The sequence below is a fragment of the Hoplias malabaricus genome, chromosome 10 (genome assembly GCF_029633855.1).
Source record: "Hoplias malabaricus isolate fHopMal1 chromosome 10, fHopMal1.hap1, whole genome shotgun sequence".
NCBI lineage: Eukaryota > Metazoa > Chordata > Actinopteri > Characiformes > Erythrinidae > Hoplias > Hoplias malabaricus.
This window is the reverse complement of record NC_089809.1, coordinates 11,612,676-11,631,799: the sequence shown is the minus strand read 5'-3', so window position 1 is coordinate 11,631,799 and position 19,124 is coordinate 11,612,676. Positions and strand designations below refer to the sequence as shown.

Here is a 19,124-nt window from a genome sequence, read left to right as displayed (position 1 = left end):
ACATTGAAAAGTATTATAAAATTTACAGCAACAAATTACATTGGACTACATGTACTACTCGAATGTACTCTAATGATATGGTGTATGCATATATATATTTTTTTCATAAAAAGCTCCATTAATGGCTAAAAAAATACAAACAGAAAATAACCATAAAAACATGGATGAGTGATCACAGTAGGCTAATATTTGTTTGTCCTTTTGTAACGTACATATTGCACCGCTGTAGGAATACGTCACAGCTGCCCGTTGTGACTACCCCGACACTAACTTGCATATATCAGGCGTTCAGTCTTGAAACCGCGGTGAATTACGCTGTTATCAGGGTAAACCACGGATGCGAAAACATATAACTGCATGTCTTTTGGTAAAATAACACGACGGCTTCTTACTACAAAGTTTACTTGGAAATGTCACTTGGTATTCTAGGAGTCCTATACGTCACCCTTTTAAGCCTGGTATACTGTGCCGAATCAGAGAGAAAGGGTGAGTATAATTTTTAGTTTATTGTTTGTACAGCGAGGACGCTATACAAATATTTTAGTTTATTATTTGTACAGCGAAGACGCAATTCTATTAACTCATATATTTGCGTTAAATCAAGCGTCAGTAGACAAACGTATTATTGTATTCGTGGTTAAAACCTTTGTTTTTCTTATTTTGTTCAACTGCCAAGTCACACAGTGTATTAGTAGCTATAGTTATGTTTTTCTTTTGGTGGACGCCACCTTATCTATGAACAGTTGGCCAAGCCTAACTTTAGCCTAATATTCGTGTACTGAACTGGGTGAAAGTATTCTTTTTGGTAACAGACTACAGTATTCGTTCAGATAATTTAGCATACACGCCGAATCAGGAAATCGTGCCTTCGCTTAAGTGAATGTGTGCATGATTTCAGAAGCTTTACTCTGTGAATTTCTCAAAAAATATAATTTAAGTTTCTGTGAACGTATGCTTGATCCATTATTATATAACTGGCCCACAATATTCGGCATACTCTTAATTCATTATTACTATTAGTACGGCATACTCCATACATTTATTACTATCATGGTCAGAATGACAAATATGCATTATAAAAACAATTTGAAAATAAAAAAATAAATAAACACATCAAGAGGAACTAAAATGTAGCAATATTCCATCAATTAATCCATAGTGACTAATGGTGAACAAACCCAATATGTTCCTTCCTAAATAAAAGACAAATTTACAAAATCATGCAGGAATATAATGTGGATTATGCATCATTATTTTGTACACATACAGAAATATTATGTTATATACGTTCAAAGTTTAAAGTACTATGAATGAATGGTATTAAAGCTTAAAATAAAAAAAATAATGCGCCCCTGCACATAAAGGGGGGCTAACTCAACATTAGCAAATGTGACTGGTGTTTAATAAAACATAATGGCTGGAGTAGTTTAAATAATGTATAGCACAAAATATTCATCTTTCTTTATTTAATTTGACTTAAAAACTGATAGTGGGAATAAATGGCACATGGGTTTATCATTTTAAAATAATAGTTACCCTATATTATTACTATATTATATTATATAAATCTGAGCCTACACAAACACAAATTCTTGGGGGCAGAGAGCATAATTGGAGCTATATTGTATTCTGGACCAGGATCAGCCCAGGGTGTAGCCTTAGTGGTGGCCTGTAATAGAGCCAGTCCAGACTTTCCTTGGGTTCGGAGCGCCTGTGCTTCATAGGGCGACACAGTCACTCACACATTCACGCCTACCGACACTTTTTTGGACTGTGGGAGGAAACGGGAACATCCGGGGGAAACCCATGCGGACCATCACCTGGAACGGGATTTTAACCCACAATTTCCCGGTCCCTGGAGCTGTGTGACAGTGACACTACCTGACGCGCCACGGTGCCACCCTTATATATAAGCACTTTTAACGTAATTAACTTTGTGATTAGCTCTCCAAGGCAGCATTACAGCTATTTATTCTCCAGCTTACACCTTTGTGTCACCTTAAATGATACAGTAGGTTTTTCCAGGCACCTGAAACTCCTTCACTGTGTAAGGTGTAACGAAAACGTCATATATGTAGGTGTTACTGTGATATTGTATGAATTATCACGACAGCTTTTATATTGGAACTGAAACTTAAAAACGTCTTCAAAACAACTTAAGGTAAAGTTATGAGCTGCCGTTGTGAGTCTGATAAAGATAAAGATCTGAATGCTTCTGTAAATTAAGAGATTTTACAAGTGGCAAGTCTGTGCTCGATTTGAAAGAGCTGTTCATTTTGTGGTGATTGGCACATCTCTCTGGCCAGTCAGTGCTCTTTAGGGTTTACACATCACGTTTTAGTGCCTAGTCGGCACGGCTGGAACACTGCATGAACAGGGACTGAAAAAAGTACTTGGTTCCAGGGACCAGGTACCAGATTTGGCCAGTGGAAAAACAGGAAGCCGAGTCAAATTGTGTAGGTTCCATGCAGTGGAAAAGCACCATTATTCTCCATTTAGAGTCAATGTGTTACTGAACTTATTTGAGTTCTTTGGTGACATTGCAATTCTGACACCACTATTTTTTAGGATAACACTTCAAATTACAGCCCACTAATTACGGAGTAATTACCAGTTAAGTAGGGCATATGATAAAACAAGTAAAGAGCAAGTAAAGGGTGTGATAAAAGATGCATGCAGTTCTTACACACTTATCAAGGTATTATACATATTTTGCTATGACAAAATGGACGGCTCTCATCTACCCACATGGGTACAACAGGGACTATGCATCAGCTTTCCTTTTTTCCTGCTTTCTCAGTTTATCAGCCTTACATTTGGATGATCGTCTTCACTTACCATTACTTTTATGTTAGATGGTTTTAACACAGAAAATGAAGTAGTGTGTGTGCTCTGCAGACCTTAACACTTCAGTGGAGAACATCACACCCGTGTGTTCAGATTTGTTAAGTTACAATATTTAATGGATTGAAGACTAACTTAGTGCCAAGTATGGTGTAAATATCCTGTGCTTTCCTGTAACTTACTCTTCAGTACCCTGTAATATAGGCAGTGTGGTCCATAATCTAAAATATGCTAAGACTGAATTACATATTAACCAAGTAATATAAGTACAAAATCTACACAACTTGAATTTGTATAAGCACTAAACGTACGTAAGGCTATCATTAAAATAATTAATCTGCATCCAGCATTCCAGAACACATAATTACAACCTATGCACCAAAGTTTGTTCTGCTTCTTTCCTTTAATTAATTTTTCTTCCCCTTTGTCCTTTCCTTCTTCCATCTGTGGGACAGATTAGAACACGCATACCCTAAAACAGATGTTGATACTATTAGAATATGAAGACTGGACATATCGGGGCTTATCGGGACTGGACTGGGCTTATCGGGACAAAATATATCCAGTTCACAAGAGCATTGTGTGAAAAATATTACAGGTTTACACAAAACTTTTATAACATCTGGTGGCATGCTTCTTCTGAGAATGCCAACTCTCATTTAAGGCACTGCAGAATTGCCTTCAGATTCTTAACTTCTCTCTGAGCTGTTAAAGAAAAAAACATTTTAGAATTATGGCAAAAATATAGGGTAAACGACGGCAAATCTATTGCCTGTTTCATATTAGTGATGTTAGATAAACATGATAAACACTAAAGCAAACCACTTAAAGAACTCAGATCACAAGCAAAAATTCAAAACCTGGATGTAATTGCAAACCAGGCCTAGCGTTACCTACAACCTGCCCTAAACAGCCGTCTGTAGTGCCCAACTAATTTTGAGTCATTTGAGTAATTCCAAATTTCACCTGGTTTCACTGTCATACGCCCATCTACTTTGAGTTTACCCAGCTAGAATTCCCATTCAGTGAGTTAAACTTGAAAATTGTTAAATATATCACAGATATAGCATGTTCACTAGCGTGTTTTATTAATGTATAACTTTTCTTTAACCTAGTGTTTGTCTGTGATTGTAGATAAAGTTACATATGGCTTTGGGATAATAACTAACAATAAGTGCAGTAGGTTAAAATTACTTATTTTGTTTTTATTTATTATTTTATTTTTTTATTCAATTTTATTTTAAATTTTGACATAGATACAAATGCAAGAATGTGAAACTCGGTTTCACCTGTGTCACTCAGGAGTTGTGGATCCTTCCAGTGTTTTAATATTACTCGAGCACTGGTTAATAGTCCAGTTTTGAGTATTCTAAACATAGTTTTAAAAATGACATATTTTAATGATATATGTCTTGCCAGAAACAGCACAAGAACAACAAGCTCTCACTGAGTGACTTGGTCATTTGTCCCTGCACTGCGCAATGCTCCACTTGGTTCTTCCGCTCCAGATTCAGATTCACTCCCGAACAAATCTTCAGTCACATGACCACCACAGCTCCTCATCTAATTCATTCTGGAATAGGGCTGAGCAATTAATCGAAATCAACCTTCAGTACTTCTAAATGACATAATCTTGTCTATATCGATTAGACCAAAGCACAAGACAAGTTCCCAGCAACATTAAAAATATCCCAGCTTTAATACTGGAGCGTATTTACAGTACAAGTCTTGTGACTATGAGTACTATGAGGGTCAAAAATACAAAAACAAAATAATCATTCATTAATTGTAATCGTGGTAACACCATACAATTTGGTCTGGGATTTTTGACATGGAATCCATACAATTTTCCAACAACGTTTTGATAAAAAAAGATTTTCCACTATTGCTTGGTCCACACACTATACAAGAAAAAGGAAGCTGAAGTCTAGAATCAAATCCCTTAGGAATAATCATTTTTAGTTAGTTACCGTATGGTAATGTTGTGAAATTAGGTAATAGAACACGTTTATCGTAAACAACTCTGAATCTTTTCATCTGTGATTTGTTTTTTAAGTGAAAGCCTCTTTTATCTCTCACAATTTGATTGTGTGTAGTCATAATTTCACCATCATAATTAGGATTTTTCACACATTTATCAACCAGTTCAAGGATTTTAAGTTCACAATTTCACCATTGGTGTAGTTTAAAGTAATGGCGTTAACTTTCATTGTAGTTTTACCTTTGAGAGTGCGATAACCATAGGTTTTTGGACCCCCGTTGAAAAATTCTACTATTTGATCACCTGTGTCCAGTTCCCTTGTAAGACCTCCTAAGTAATCACTTAGAGGGGGCATCCAGTCACATTCTTTACTTTTGAAAATGACGCTGTTAGTATCTGTGTATAAACATCTCTGCTGTAGTCGATCTATCAGATTGTGCAATTCAAGACTAGCATAAGCTGTAGTGAAAATACCAATAAATACATTAGCATTACCCGGTGTGAGACACCTGTCGTCTGTGTAACGCCACTGCATAAGTGGCGGATGCTGGTCTTTCAAGGATGGGAAGCTCAATTTCAGCCTACATCATAAAATGTGTCGGTTTATTTATACGTAAATTCTACCCTCCGTTCCTTTTCAAGAAAATGATCTGTGAACCTGTCGTACCAACAAGGTGTCTTTTCCAGGGACTTGACTAGTGTCCTCTCAATGGCAAGCAGAGCCAGGCTGCTTAAACGGCCTTGGCCCATGTGAAGTGTGTCCGCCTGTGAGTGCTTTGTGACGGTGGAGGGGCTCAGCAGCACCTGCTGGACAGAAACTGCGATAGAAGTCAGAAAGAGTGATAGAAGTCTCCAAACACAAGCAGCTACAAAAAAAAACAAAAAAAACACCAGAAATAGAAGCTTGATTTGTCGCTAGTCGTTTTTAACAAAGAAAATGCCGCTAAGAGGTTTAAGACAGTCTCCAGTTCAACTCAGAACAGAATGAAAATGTAATGCTCCTACGGATCTCTACACCAAAGGATCGCTGATTCGCTCATTTCGCTGTCAATCAAAAATGGATTCAGCCTCAGACAGATCATCAAATCATCATGCAGAAGCTGAGTGTCCGGGCCAGCTGAGGCCAGCCCACTGCCCCATAGACCCCCAGAGATGCCCAGCATTTATCCAATGACTCATCTCGTTTTGCTGCACTTCGCTGCTTCGCTATTGAAGCGTCCATACTGTTTAAAGCACTGTGAAGCTGATTGAGAGGAAACCCGTGTCTTTACCAGTGATAAGAAGCTCATTCTGAACAAAAGGTGAGCTAGCTGTTGTAGTGCATATTTATTCAATGACGTGTACACACAACAGTATATATTTTATCACTTATTTCTTGGCATTTTAGGGGAAGCTGAGCTTCCCTTGCAGTCTTAGAGCAATCGCCACTGCACTGCACCAATGCCACCTCCTGATTCAGAAAAGAGAAATGACTTACATTATACATATCCGAGAATATGAATTGTAAAAACTCACTAGGGTCTTTGATCAGTAAAGTGTTTGACCTGTCAGATCTCTGACACATTTTTCCCCACAAAGAATTCAGTGCCAGTTTAGCCACTGATCTCTTTGCAGGATTAATTTCAATGCGAGATTCATCTAGTTTGATACCTTAATTCTCCTCATAATTTTGAATGTACTCTTTTTTACTGGACTAGTCAACCACCCAGGAGGGACAACCTGAGCTCTCCTGTTTTTTCTTCAGAAACATTTTGATGTAATCTGGAAGTGCCATATTTCAATCACCTTCAACACTCTGTAAACCTTCTCGAGGGCCTTCATCATCTCAATGCTACACCAACTACCTGTCAGGGCCCTCTCCTCATCCGTGTGATTGCAATTTTGCATTTGTAGTTCAGTATAGTTTCAACACAAAGGAAACAAGAGTTTGCTTTTCACCCAAGGGAGAACAGGGGCCCATAATCCCATAGGGGGGAGAACTTTTGCTCAAATGAGCCCGAAATAATTTTCCAATGATTCAAAATTACGAAAGACGATAGTGGGTTGACCCACGGGGAAACCTCTTTGTTTTATTTAAGTAAGGACAGAGTGTCGTTAAATCGTAGTAATCAATCCTTTCACCGGGCTGAGCTACATAATGGAGATGCAAAGTGTTTGTTCGACCACTGAACAGAGCATCTCGTGGTTTCACATGCTCAGGAAAGTCAAAGTGTTTCAGAAGCAATTTAACATCCTGGTTTGATCTTTTCATCTCATTCCAGGTATGCTCCCACATCACAGTTACGTTCAGGTTGTATGTGTTTTGCAAAGTCTGAATTTTATCCAAGGAATGTTGATAAACATCCCCAAAGGATTGTGAACTCTTACTTAGAGGATGTGTTAAATTTGAAGGAAAGCATTTATCACTTCCATGATAAAAACGTCCTAAAACCTCAAAAGCATTTCGTACACTACCATCAACAAAGTAATTTCTGAACTTGACCTCACTTTTGTTGAGGGCATGTCGGATGGGGAGCTTGTTTCTAAAAGAGATGTACTTGAGCCCTTGTATGGAAGGTGTTGAGAATGATTTCTGATTGCTGATGGTTCTGGGACTTGCCTTTTGTTACATACCGTTCTGTAACAACAAGCTAAAAATAAATTTTATTTTAAAATGTATTTTTCCTCCATATATTTGAAAAGTAGACCCTTTAAATTTTCTGGGGGAATGTCTTTAGGACAAAAACCCACTGAGTTGCTTTAGTGTTTTGTCACAAGTTCTGATTAATCTTGCCAGCAGGAGCGCAGACTCCAGAGGGTTAAAATCAATTTGGTCTGGCTATAACACTGCATTGCTATTTTTATGAATTTAAAGCATTTACTGTAGTACTGTATTTGTTGTACTGTTACTCTATGATCATTGTATCATGTATAGTTGTTTTATAATCATTTTTAAAACGCTATTACAATGCAATGTGAAAACAACACACACAAAACTTTGTAACATGTTAACAATTATTCATGCATACATTCTTTCCATTTTATTTTGCAATATTTGAGTTGCTGTTTGTTGTGCATTAAAGGACACATGGTGTATTGGTGTTGAGCATCAGGCATGATTATTGTGCTATGTAGCCCAATCATATTATGTGTAGCAGTCATATAATGCATATAATTTAACAGTGTAATTCACGCCAAAAAATAGTTTGTCAGAAAGCTGTAAACACTCGTGTGTAGACAACACCCAATTCTACAAAATTCAGAGCTCAAAAGAAAACGTAATAAATGTTCGCGATGTGTTTTTTCAAGTGTATTTGCCTGAAATATTGTAAAGAAAATTGGTGGGGAGATATTTTGTGGAGTTAGTGTGTTTATAAAATTCCTTATAGCTGCACACAGCCTACTTAAACTTCACATGGTTTAATGTGTTACATTGAATAAGTAAATAATTGTAATTCTTGAAATCAAAAAAATGTGCTTGGTCTTCTTTGTTCTTTGGTGGTAGATCATCTTGTATTTATTTTTTAATAACATGAACAAGAAAAACACTTATGCCAGTGTTACATATTATGAACAAATCTTTGTGCTCCTTTTTTAATTTCTGCATTTATTAGTCCTGCCCTCCATATTTCCTCCATAATCCCTCCATAATCAAATAAGAACAACCACATGTAAACAAGGACATTGATATGATGCACCAAAGCTTCTTCAGACCTTCCAATGACAAGGGTATGTATTTTGGGCTTTTTTGTTTTTGAAATGGCAGAAACAAATCTGTGAAAATGGCTATAGGGCTTGCCTAGTTTCTCTTTGCTCTTGTTTCACTATATATCAGCATTTTTTGAAAATAGGTTTTTGGGAAGTACATATTTAGATTTAATTTAAATAAAAAATAGATGAATGACATACATCTCTCTCATTATTGTTGCTGGGTTTGTGCTGAATATTAGCATGTGTAGCTTTTTGGGAGCAAAATCTTTAGGTAGGGGAAATTTCTAAAATGTCAAGGGACATCAGATTACTTAAGAGCTGACCCTATTTTACAAGACTATGGCCTATCCTATCACAGCCATGCAGACGATACTCATTTACTTCGCCTTGCGCCAAATGACTCTGGTCCAACTGACTAATTGTGTAAGTGCCGTGAGCACATCACAAACTGTAGTGGACACAACTTTCTGCAATTGAATAAAACAGAGATTAGTCTATTTGGGAACTGCAATAAGAGACACAGATTGGCTGCATATCTGGACTGGAGAGCCCTCAAATCTAAAGATCTCAAAACCAGATCTCATGTTAAAGCAGTTACTAGGTCAACATTTTACCATCTTAAAAACATTAGCAAGATTAGAGATTTTATAATTAAACTAGACCTCGAGAAACTAATCCCTGCTTTTAATTTTAGCAGGATTGGTTACTGTATTAGTTTATTAACTTTACTTCCAAAAAGACCATTAAATGGCTGATTCAAAATACAGCTGCCAAAGGTCTCAGAGCATAATCCTTACACTGGATACCAGTCTGTAAAATAGATTTTAAGCTGTTTTTACTGGTCTATAAATGATTTAATGGTGTAGGACCAGCGTATTTATCAGATCTGCTACAAAGGTATGAGCCACGAACAACTCTCAGATCTCTAGGGACATGTCAGTTTGTCCTGCTTATGGTGAAAACTAAACATAGAGAAGCAGTGTTTGCTGCTTTTTACTGTTTCTGTTACTCTTAAATTTGCCTTGCCTGGCCTTGACTCAGCATTAGACCCTGTATAAATCTTTGAGTAGATTCAAAGAGTGATTCCAACACTTTGATTTCTTCCCTATTTACAGAGCCAGGACTGTGTACAAACACAGGAGCTTTTTCAGTATGCAGACATTAGAGTTAGCAGATGGTGGATATCCTCTGAACTGTTTAAAAAGTGTTTTTTGATTAGAATTGCAAACATTGCCTTTAACTACAGCAGCAATACATGTGGACAGACCACTGTATAATTTCAAAATGAAATAGCTAGATATATAGAAAAAAATACAGTAAATAAAAAACATATCCACTGGGTATGACAATGTGTTAAGGCCACTTGAAACAGCACTTTTGAAGAGTGAGAAGCAGGCTCCCCTGCATGCTCACAAACGTTCTACCATAAAATACAATTAAGGCCATGCAAGTGACTTTACATTCTTAAGAAAATGCAGTAGGCTGTTGAACACAGTTTTCATACACTATACTAGCATCCTCTTCATGCTTTGTATGTAAGCCTACAGGTCAGATAAAACAACAAATCTCAAACCTGTACTGACAACTCAGCAAAATTATTTTATAAAACAGAAACACCAGTGCTTAATTTGTAAATCATAAGGTAAGAGAACACCTAGAGTGGAGTGATCCAGCAGAGTGTAAAGGACCTGAAACTCACTCATGGCTGTTTTATGGGTGGAATCCCTAAAGTGTGTTGCTATTGGAACAGTGGCTGACTCACTGAAAATGAAAATGAAGCATAAGAGCATATGAGTAATTCATTGTTTCTGTAGAAACAAGGGCATTAAAAAAAGATTTGGATTTCTTACAGTGGAGTGAGCTGTCTAGCCCCTTCCCCTTCTCCCTAAATAAGAATCCCACACAAGTTGGCAGTTTCAGACGAGACAAGAAAAAAAAACTAAATGTACACAGACAATCGCAAGACAAGTTTAAGAACTTTAGAACATAATAGCTAAAATGAATGTGCCACAATCAACGTATTTACACAGAAAAGTATACATTATTTCACTAAAATATCTACGTACACTAGTTGATTAACTAGTCATCTCTGCCATCAAAAAAAGTGTCCACCAAAATATACTTAGCACAAAAAGTAAGGACTTGTAAGGATTGTGTTTTGTAGTTTTGTGATGGTGTGGGGTGGCATCTCCCTCACTGGAAAAACGAGGTTTGTCATCATTGAAGGCCACCTGTGGCAATCCCATATCTCCACAATCTGGGACCGAACTCTATCCTCCAAGATGACAACCCTCACCCGCACAGAGCGGGGTCTATCAGAGATTACCTTCAGAACTTGGGAGTGGAGAGGATGGAATGGCCTGCCAGCTCCTAACCTCAACTGCACTGAACACTTGTTGGATCACCCCAATAATGCATGTTCCTTACAAATGTGACACCATTTAAAAGGGAAATTAACAGGCTTTCCATCGTATAAGATTTATTGCCAAAAAGCATTGTTACAACAAAGAAATAATCTATCAAACGCAATTTATATTTGACTATGACCTTGCACGAGAAGTACTTTCCTTTTTACAGTGAGTTCTCATGGTGTCCATGTTTGTTGTGGCTTTACACATAATGTTTGCGTGCTAGCTTTAGCAATTAGCTTGCATGCTTTTTTGTTTTCAACAGCAAGATTACGAGCAAGATTTTTGAGGGTGGGGGTATGGGGGTCATGTTTTTGAGCCTTCTTTAATGTGCATATATATATATATATATATATATATATATATATATATATATATATATATATATATTAATGTACATGTAATTGTTTAATGAGCACTATCTTTTTAATTGCCATTTTTCTCTTTTTTTAGTTTGCATGTCTACATAGATCTACATCAGTATAATTCTAATGTGCATTTGCCCTTTAGGGCCAATTTGGCTATAAAACACACAGAGTTGGGCCTTTTCTATCATTTGAAATTACATTTATCATTGCATCTAAGTATGACTCTGGTTGGTTTCCTTCTATTAGGGTGTAGTTATATATAAATCTGGTGTTCTCATTAATAAAACATTTTAACATTCTCCAGGGAAGCCATCCCTTAAAACTTATTTATTTATATTATCAGACAATAGTTTATCCCAAACTGCTCCATGTGTATTAGGCTAGCTTCCTTCTACATCTCCTTTTGTTTGTCTACACAAACAAAGAGCACTTGCAGAGCACTTGCAGAGCACTTGAACCTCAAAGATAACATTTGTGAGGGTGTGTTATGTTTTATCACAGTGGCGCAACAGGTACTTAACAGGAACAGCTCCAGGGTACTGGGGTTGTGGGTTCAAGCCCCACTCTGGATGACCCTCTGTGAGGAATTGAGAGTGTTTGTTACACTGTGAAGGTCTGGCACCCCCTCCAGGAGCCTCCAGTTCCTGCCTTGCGCCCTGTAATTCTGGGTAGGATAAACAGTCACAGACAATGAATGGGTACAGGCATTTAGCCTTCTTTAACAGTTTAACGGTCCAAAAACACACATTGATAGGTGGACTGACAACTCAAAAGTGTCCATAGGTGCGAGTTAATATGTGAGTGTGTGTTGCCCTGTAAAGGACTGGCGCCCCCTCCAGTGTGAGTTCCTGCCTTACACCCAGTGATACCCACAGTGACCATGAACTGGAGAAGCAGTTACAGATAATGAATGAATTTAGAGCAAGACAGTTGACACTGTTAAAATTGATTGCAAATGCAAACCCTTTTAATTTGTTATAAAATGGTTTATATATATATATATATATATATATATATATATATATATATATATATATATTGATTGATTCTTTTTCTCAGTAAATGGTTTTATGGCCCAGGGGAATGACACAGAGGAGTCACTCTGTCATGCTCCTTCTGAAAAACTGTCCCAATTCTTGCCTTAAGCCCTAAGGCACTCCTTGAAATGTGCACTCTGATACGTTTGATGACAATGACAAAGGGTGAGCAAAGTGTTCAAGTGTTCAAGGGGTCAGAGAGTTGAGATCAAAATGAGACACGCTCTCATTCCTCTGTGCACATCACTATGGCTTAATTGATTCAGTCAAACTGGCTTAATGTTCTAGTGCTTTATTGATTATAGTTATAGTTTTTTCATATAAACAAGGTGCTTGAATGTCATTGCAATAGTGTCTACAGTTTTGTTATTTGTTATGAGCAGACAATATAGCTTTCCCTGAGCATACACAGCAAAATATTCATGTTTTTCACTCTTTATTAATGTATTAATGTTTAATTAATTAACATTTTCCAAGACGGCTTGTTTTTGTTTTTGCGAGAAATGTCACAGGCTTGCAGTTGAACGTGTGTAATTGTCTTCTGATATGGTCTTACAAGGCGGTGAATCAAGTGCACATAGGGGAAATCATGAAAAGAGCACACTTGCTGAGTTGGGACACCTTACAACCATGGAAACACACAAAAAAATTTGACTTGACGCCTTGTGTTTGTCACTCAAGTGTTCATGCAATGGGCATAGCAAATTTTTAATAGCACCATGGACTAGCTCATGGACTGTATTTGTTGTGTTTGGCACACATTTTTTTTTCTCTGCAAGTAATAATATTCTCATAGAACAGCCAAAAAATGACAAATGGGAAGCACTTGTCAGTTAGACTGTACAGGGTAGGTCATTTATATGGATACCCCTTAATAAAATGGAAATGGTTGGTGATATTAACTCATTGTTTGTGGCACATTAGTATATGGGAGGGGAGAAACTTTTCAAGATGGGTGGTGACCATGGCAGCCATTTTGAAGTCAGCCGTTTTGGATCCAACTTTTGATTTTTCAATGGGAAGAGAGTCATGTGACACATCAAACTTATTGGGAATTTCACAAGAAAAACAATGGTGTGCTTTTAACGTAACTTTATTCTTTCATGAGTTATTTACAAGTTTCTGACCAGTTATAAAATGTGTTCAAAGTGCTGCCCACTGTGTTGGATTGTCAATGCAACCCTCTTCTCCCACTCTTCACACACTGATAGCAACACAGCAGGAGAAATGCTAGCACAGGCTTCCAGTATCCAAAGTTTCAGGTGCTGCACATCTCGTATCTTCACAGCATAGACAATGGTACAGAAGCAGGTATTGTTGCAGTCACACAGCTCCAGGGACCTGGAGGTTGTGAGTTCAAGTCCTGCAAGGTGATTGTCTGTTCTCCAAACACACTGAAATCACAAGACCATATTACCCTAATAGGCACTTCACAAATAGATTAATGCACATACCAAGAGCTGTTTATGCAGTAACAGTTCAGTTAGAGTTTCTTGTGGATAGAGTTGAGTAGATTAGAATAGAATGCATTTATTGTCCATAGAGTGGAAATTCATCTTTGGTCACTCATGGCATGAAAAACACCTACAACAAATACACAAAAACATACCTAATATCAAAAAATTCACAATTTCCACTGCATTTGGTAAAAATGAACGGTAAATATTCCTGTTGGCCCTTGTCATCCTTTATCTGTAGAATCTTACCCAAAAAGCACATGCATTGTTCAAAAAGCAATATATAAGTCAGGAGCCTATTTTTTTCTGTCACAGTAAACTATGAGCATGGATTCTGTGTTTGCACACTTTTCTGACAAAGAATGAAGCAATATAATCACATTCATTGTCTATTGTCTACATATAGAACTTCAGCATGGGATGTCTTTATTGAATTGAGGACACTGCAAATTTTATTTACTACAATTTAGTTATCCTGCAAATAATTCACATACCTCTTACTAAGGGAATCAACAGTGAACGTTCTGCTGGAAGAATGCTTGTGTGTGTGTGTGTGTGTGTGCGCGCATGTGTGCACACGTGTGTGTGTGTATGTGTGCGTGTTTGTGTGTGTGCGCGCATGTTTTAGGCCCTGTCCACACGGATCCATTTAACTTTAAAAACAAATGTTCTTGTCTGTATTTTGGCCTCCAGTGCACACAAAAATAGCGTTTCAGGTCACTAAAAACTGATTTTTGAAAACACCATTGCCACTGTTCTTCTGTGGACGAAGGAATACAGATATTTTAGGAAATCCTGACGTTGTCACACAGCATGCCTATCTCTAGCTGAAATGCAAATTACTCCTCACCCCTATTGAGTGAAGTATATAAGTCATTAAGCTATAATACACATGCAGCTACAACATATGAATGAATATAATGATGCTGTATTAGAAATACAGTATATAGTGCACTATTCAGATCAAGATTAGCTAATTTTATGACTTGCATTGTGCACTACATAGGGAGTATGGAGTGATTTGGGGTTAAACTTCTGTGTTTCTCTCATGCGCCATTGTGTTTTGAGGTTCTACTTGACTGGCACGATAATGCAGCAATTTTGTATTCATCTGCACAGGAATATTTTCAAAAACAGAGAGAGGAAAATCTATGGAAGGAGATTAGTATTAAAATACTTGACAAATGCAAATCCTCCAATTAAGTCACAAATGTTCCATTCATTCATTTATTGTCTATAACTGCTTACACAGTTCAGGGTTTATCCTGAGCATACACGGAATCACTGGGTGCAAGGTGGGATCACACCCTGGAGGGGGGTGCCAGTCCTTCACAGGGTGACACACACTCATGGAGAACTCGAGGCACCAATCCATGTGAACATGGGGAGAACACACTACAGTCACCCGGATATATATATTGCCACATTCAGTGGTAAACATAAGGCTTCATACCAGTTCTCTGTATTGCGCACAGCCACAATGCACAACCAGAGGTTAGTGAGCCAGCAGTAACTGACAGCAGTAGTTGATGAGCATGCTCTAGGACATGGTAGGAATTACTAAGGCCTTTTGTAATGGTACAGAAACTGGTTTCATCTAACCAGTCTAATTGTCTAATCGAAATTTGAAAGGGTACAAATACCGTCTGACATATTTTTAAAAAAGAAATGTGTTGCAGTGTTTGGTCACATGCTTATGTCATTTCAGGCCAGACCTATTGGTCAATTATATGCTATATTGCCAAAAGTACATGCTTGTCTGCCTTCAGACGCATATGAACTTGAGTGACATCCCATAGGATGTTTAGGAGTTTGTTTATGAGCTTTTGTGACCACTTTTCCAGAAGCGTATTTATGAGGTTAGACACTGATGTTGGAGAAAAAGGCCACTATGCACCTCAGCATCTGCTGACACCACTTTGTCATTTTATGTGGCCTGCGACTTCAAGTTGCTGTCATTCTCAGTTGCTTCTACTTTATTATAATAACACAAAGTCAACTGTGGAATATGTAGTAGTGAGGACATTTCACAAATGGACTTGCACAGGTGGTATTCTATAACAAACAATTGGTTTAATGTGTTTGTGTTCAAAAGTTGAAGTGTTCATAAGCGAAGGCTTAAATCTGTCACGTTTCAGTAAAGGGATATTTTTTATCTCATTTTATTCTTCTCAATTAGTAGCTTTTGTATAAGCTGTGGAGGTCTGGAACGCCAGCAGGCAGAAAAATGTGACACCAGATTCATTATCTACAGAATGACAGGAACGACAGAATAGGTCTTAAAATGGGTATGGTAAAAAGGTTTTATGGGTTTAAAAACTAGCCCAGACCATGATTATGCATGTGGAATCCTCAGCAAAGGAAGAGCCTGGAAAGAAAACAGCATGAAATTCTGGACTGTGTAGCCAGTAAAGTTGATGTTTTTTTTTTTTTTTATGGAGAGGTGACAATAATCTATAAGACACAATGAGGTATCTAAGAAATGGGACAGCCTACGTGTCGGGAGCATGCACACTATGACATAAAATGCTCTTTAGTTAGACAGCCCAAGGCTTACCTGTAGCAGTAATCTCTCAAAGTGACAGACTTCTGGATCAAATATGGTGACAGAATTGGCAAAAATGCAGGCCAGAGCCTGGATGGTGCAGGTATGACGATGGGCTTTCAAGAGAATATGACTGGGTTTAAAATTATTTACATTCATGTATCCCCGCGACCCTGAACTGGATAAGCGGTTACAGATAATGAATGAATGAATTAAATCATGTATCCATGGGTTGCAGTCACAATACCTTTGGTGTGTGTGCCATATTGGGGATTGGTTGTCTGGTTTCAGAATGCAGCACTTCTGAAAACAGTTGTAAACAGATGGGAAAGATGGATAAATTTATCTCATGCACAGCTCCACTTCCTGCACTGGAAAGTTAAAATATCGCACTGTGTAGCATAATGAGGAGAAAAAGGTTGTTAAAATCAGTCAGCAACATTAGAATTTTCATCATACAATCTAATGGACAATTATTAGCATGTTAGAATTCAATACATTTCTCTGCTCTTGCAACAGATTCTGAGTGAGTTATTCATACACAGATCATATACAACCTTCAGTAATTTTCTTATTTCAATAATTTGTTGTTTTAGCATGCAAGAGTCTACAGGCACAAGCCACATATTTTGTCTCATTTGCATCATTAAACTCTATTTAACAGCTTTGCACTTTTAGAATACAAAATATAAGAAAACTGCATTCAGTTACATTTACATTACATTTATGCATTTGGCAGACGCTTTTATCCAAAGCGACTTACAAAAGAAGATCTAACATTCGAACTACAGCACAAATTATACAAAATACCTTACATTAAGTGCAATATGCCAGGAAGTAATAAGTGCATTAAAGAAAGACATTCAGTGCAAAAGATACTCTCGGAAGAGCTGGGTTTTCAATGATTTCTTGAATGCAGAGAGGGTTTCTGTTGCTCTGATAGTGCTTGGAAGCTCGTTCCACCAGCGTGGTACCAGAGATGAGAATAGCCTCAACTGACCTGTTGGTCGTGTTAGTTGGCGCTCCTTTGAGGAACGGAGAGGGCGGGCGCTAACGTATGGTTTTAAGAGTCTATTGAGATAGATGGGAGCAGAACCAGTGAATACTCTGAAGGCCATCATTAGTGATTTAAATTTGATGCGAGCAGCTAAGGGTAGTCAACGCAGCTCAACTAATAGGGGCGTGACATGTGCTCTTTTTGGTTGGTTGAAGACCAGGCGTGCTGCAGCATTCTGGATCAATTTGTAAAAATAATGAATGAATTAGATAACTATTATCTATTTATGTATAAACCAATTTAACACAATGATTTAATTGTGGGAACATTTGCACCCACTGGCGGAATAGAGCATTACAGCTTTGAAATGCAGTAGAAATCTCTGTTCATGGCAACAGGAGGGAAAACATATGATTTTAAAAATGTAGGGATCCTAAGTTATCAAATGAATAATTCTGGGAAAAGTCATGAAAGGAGGGTGTTCTAAAAAACAATTCAGTACAAAGGTTTTTTATTTATGTGCTCTGTTCGTCTAAGTAGGTGAACCAGACACAGTTCTTCTAATGAGAATCACAGCCCCTTGTGCCAGCCTATTTTACCTCATCTTCCCCTTCTATAGTCAATGTTTGTGTTATTGTTTATTTAAACAGTTGATTATTTGTCAAGTCAATTTTATTTCATATATAAAAGAAGGCATTAAAATCACATAGACAAAACTGAGAAAAGCATATTTTTCCTTAAAACACTGCTGGTACCTATATATTTAAATGAAGTGTATCTTAAAATCTTTTAACAACTTAATGGCTGCTTTGGAGAACAATGGAAGCTGTTACATGTGGCATGGTTCAGGCCTTATCATAATTTGACTTGTTTAGCAGTTCTCTCTGCTCTGGCCTACCTTAAACTGTATAGCAGTTTATATTTCCACCTTCAATGGTGCTGTAAATATGTATTGTAACAGTATTTTTGATACAAAAACAGAATATTATTCGTTTGTCTAAAATGCTTCACTCCCAAAACTTATGGAAATAGTCAAGGGAGTCAATTTTCTTTCATTTTTTTTAACCAGGCAAATCATTGAATATATTTGAATTAGTGTTTGTGCTTTATAGTGCTTAACCCTTTACAGTTAATTCTCTTTACATCCAGGAAATCTCTAATACATTCAGCTATTAGCTACTGCAGAAGAACATAACAGACTATTCTTCCTAAAGGGAACGTCTATGGTTGTGGGGAAATACAGTTCTAAGCTCCACTTTTTTTAAGGTAGAACATGGTGTGATGAGGGGATAAAACAACAGAATCTGTAACTAGAATTGTTTAGTTTTGTAGCACTTTCGGTAACGCAGTTAGCCATCTCCTGTGTTTGGAGACATTTCCACTGTAAGCCAATATTACCCATCTATATGGCAGAAATAAAGAAATCTTCATTTTGGTTAGATTTTTTCAATCTTTGGAGTTCTCTCTGTTGTCTAAAAAATCTCCAGATACCTCTGCCACAAGCAGACTATCAACCCAGAAAGATACTTCTTGGTCTGTGCATGTGTGCAACCCAAACTAGAGAGTGTACACATATTCTGTTCTCTCATCATTCTGTATCTGAAGATTCATACAAAATTCAAGTACAATTGGTGCAGTTATTGGATTATTAAGTGTATGTAAACACACTCACTGTCTGTCAAAAAACACTTACACAGTATACACAGCATGTGGAAGGGCATTACTGAATACTGACATCTCCCACTGACCTACCCAGCCAGCAGTCTCTTTCTTACATTATCTTAATTAGTTATGTGC

General features: G+C 37.4%; 1 protein-coding gene across 3 annotated transcripts in view; it reads left to right on the top strand.

Moving 5' to 3' along the window:
• The first annotated feature begins 305 nt into the window (after positions 1-305).
• LOC136709111 (epidermal growth factor receptor-like) overlaps positions 306-19,124 on the top strand; it is a 159,778-nt gene continuing 140,959 nt past the window's right edge. For all 3 annotated transcript variants that reach the window (XR_010804439.1, XM_066684142.1, XM_066684141.1), the window contains exon 1: positions 306-486. Coding sequence is in view for 2 of the 3 variants with exons in the window: in XM_066684142.1 (XP_066540239.1) it covers positions 411-486 (76 nt within the window). In the remaining variant the exon portion in view is untranslated. The remainder of the gene's footprint in view (positions 487-19,124) is intronic.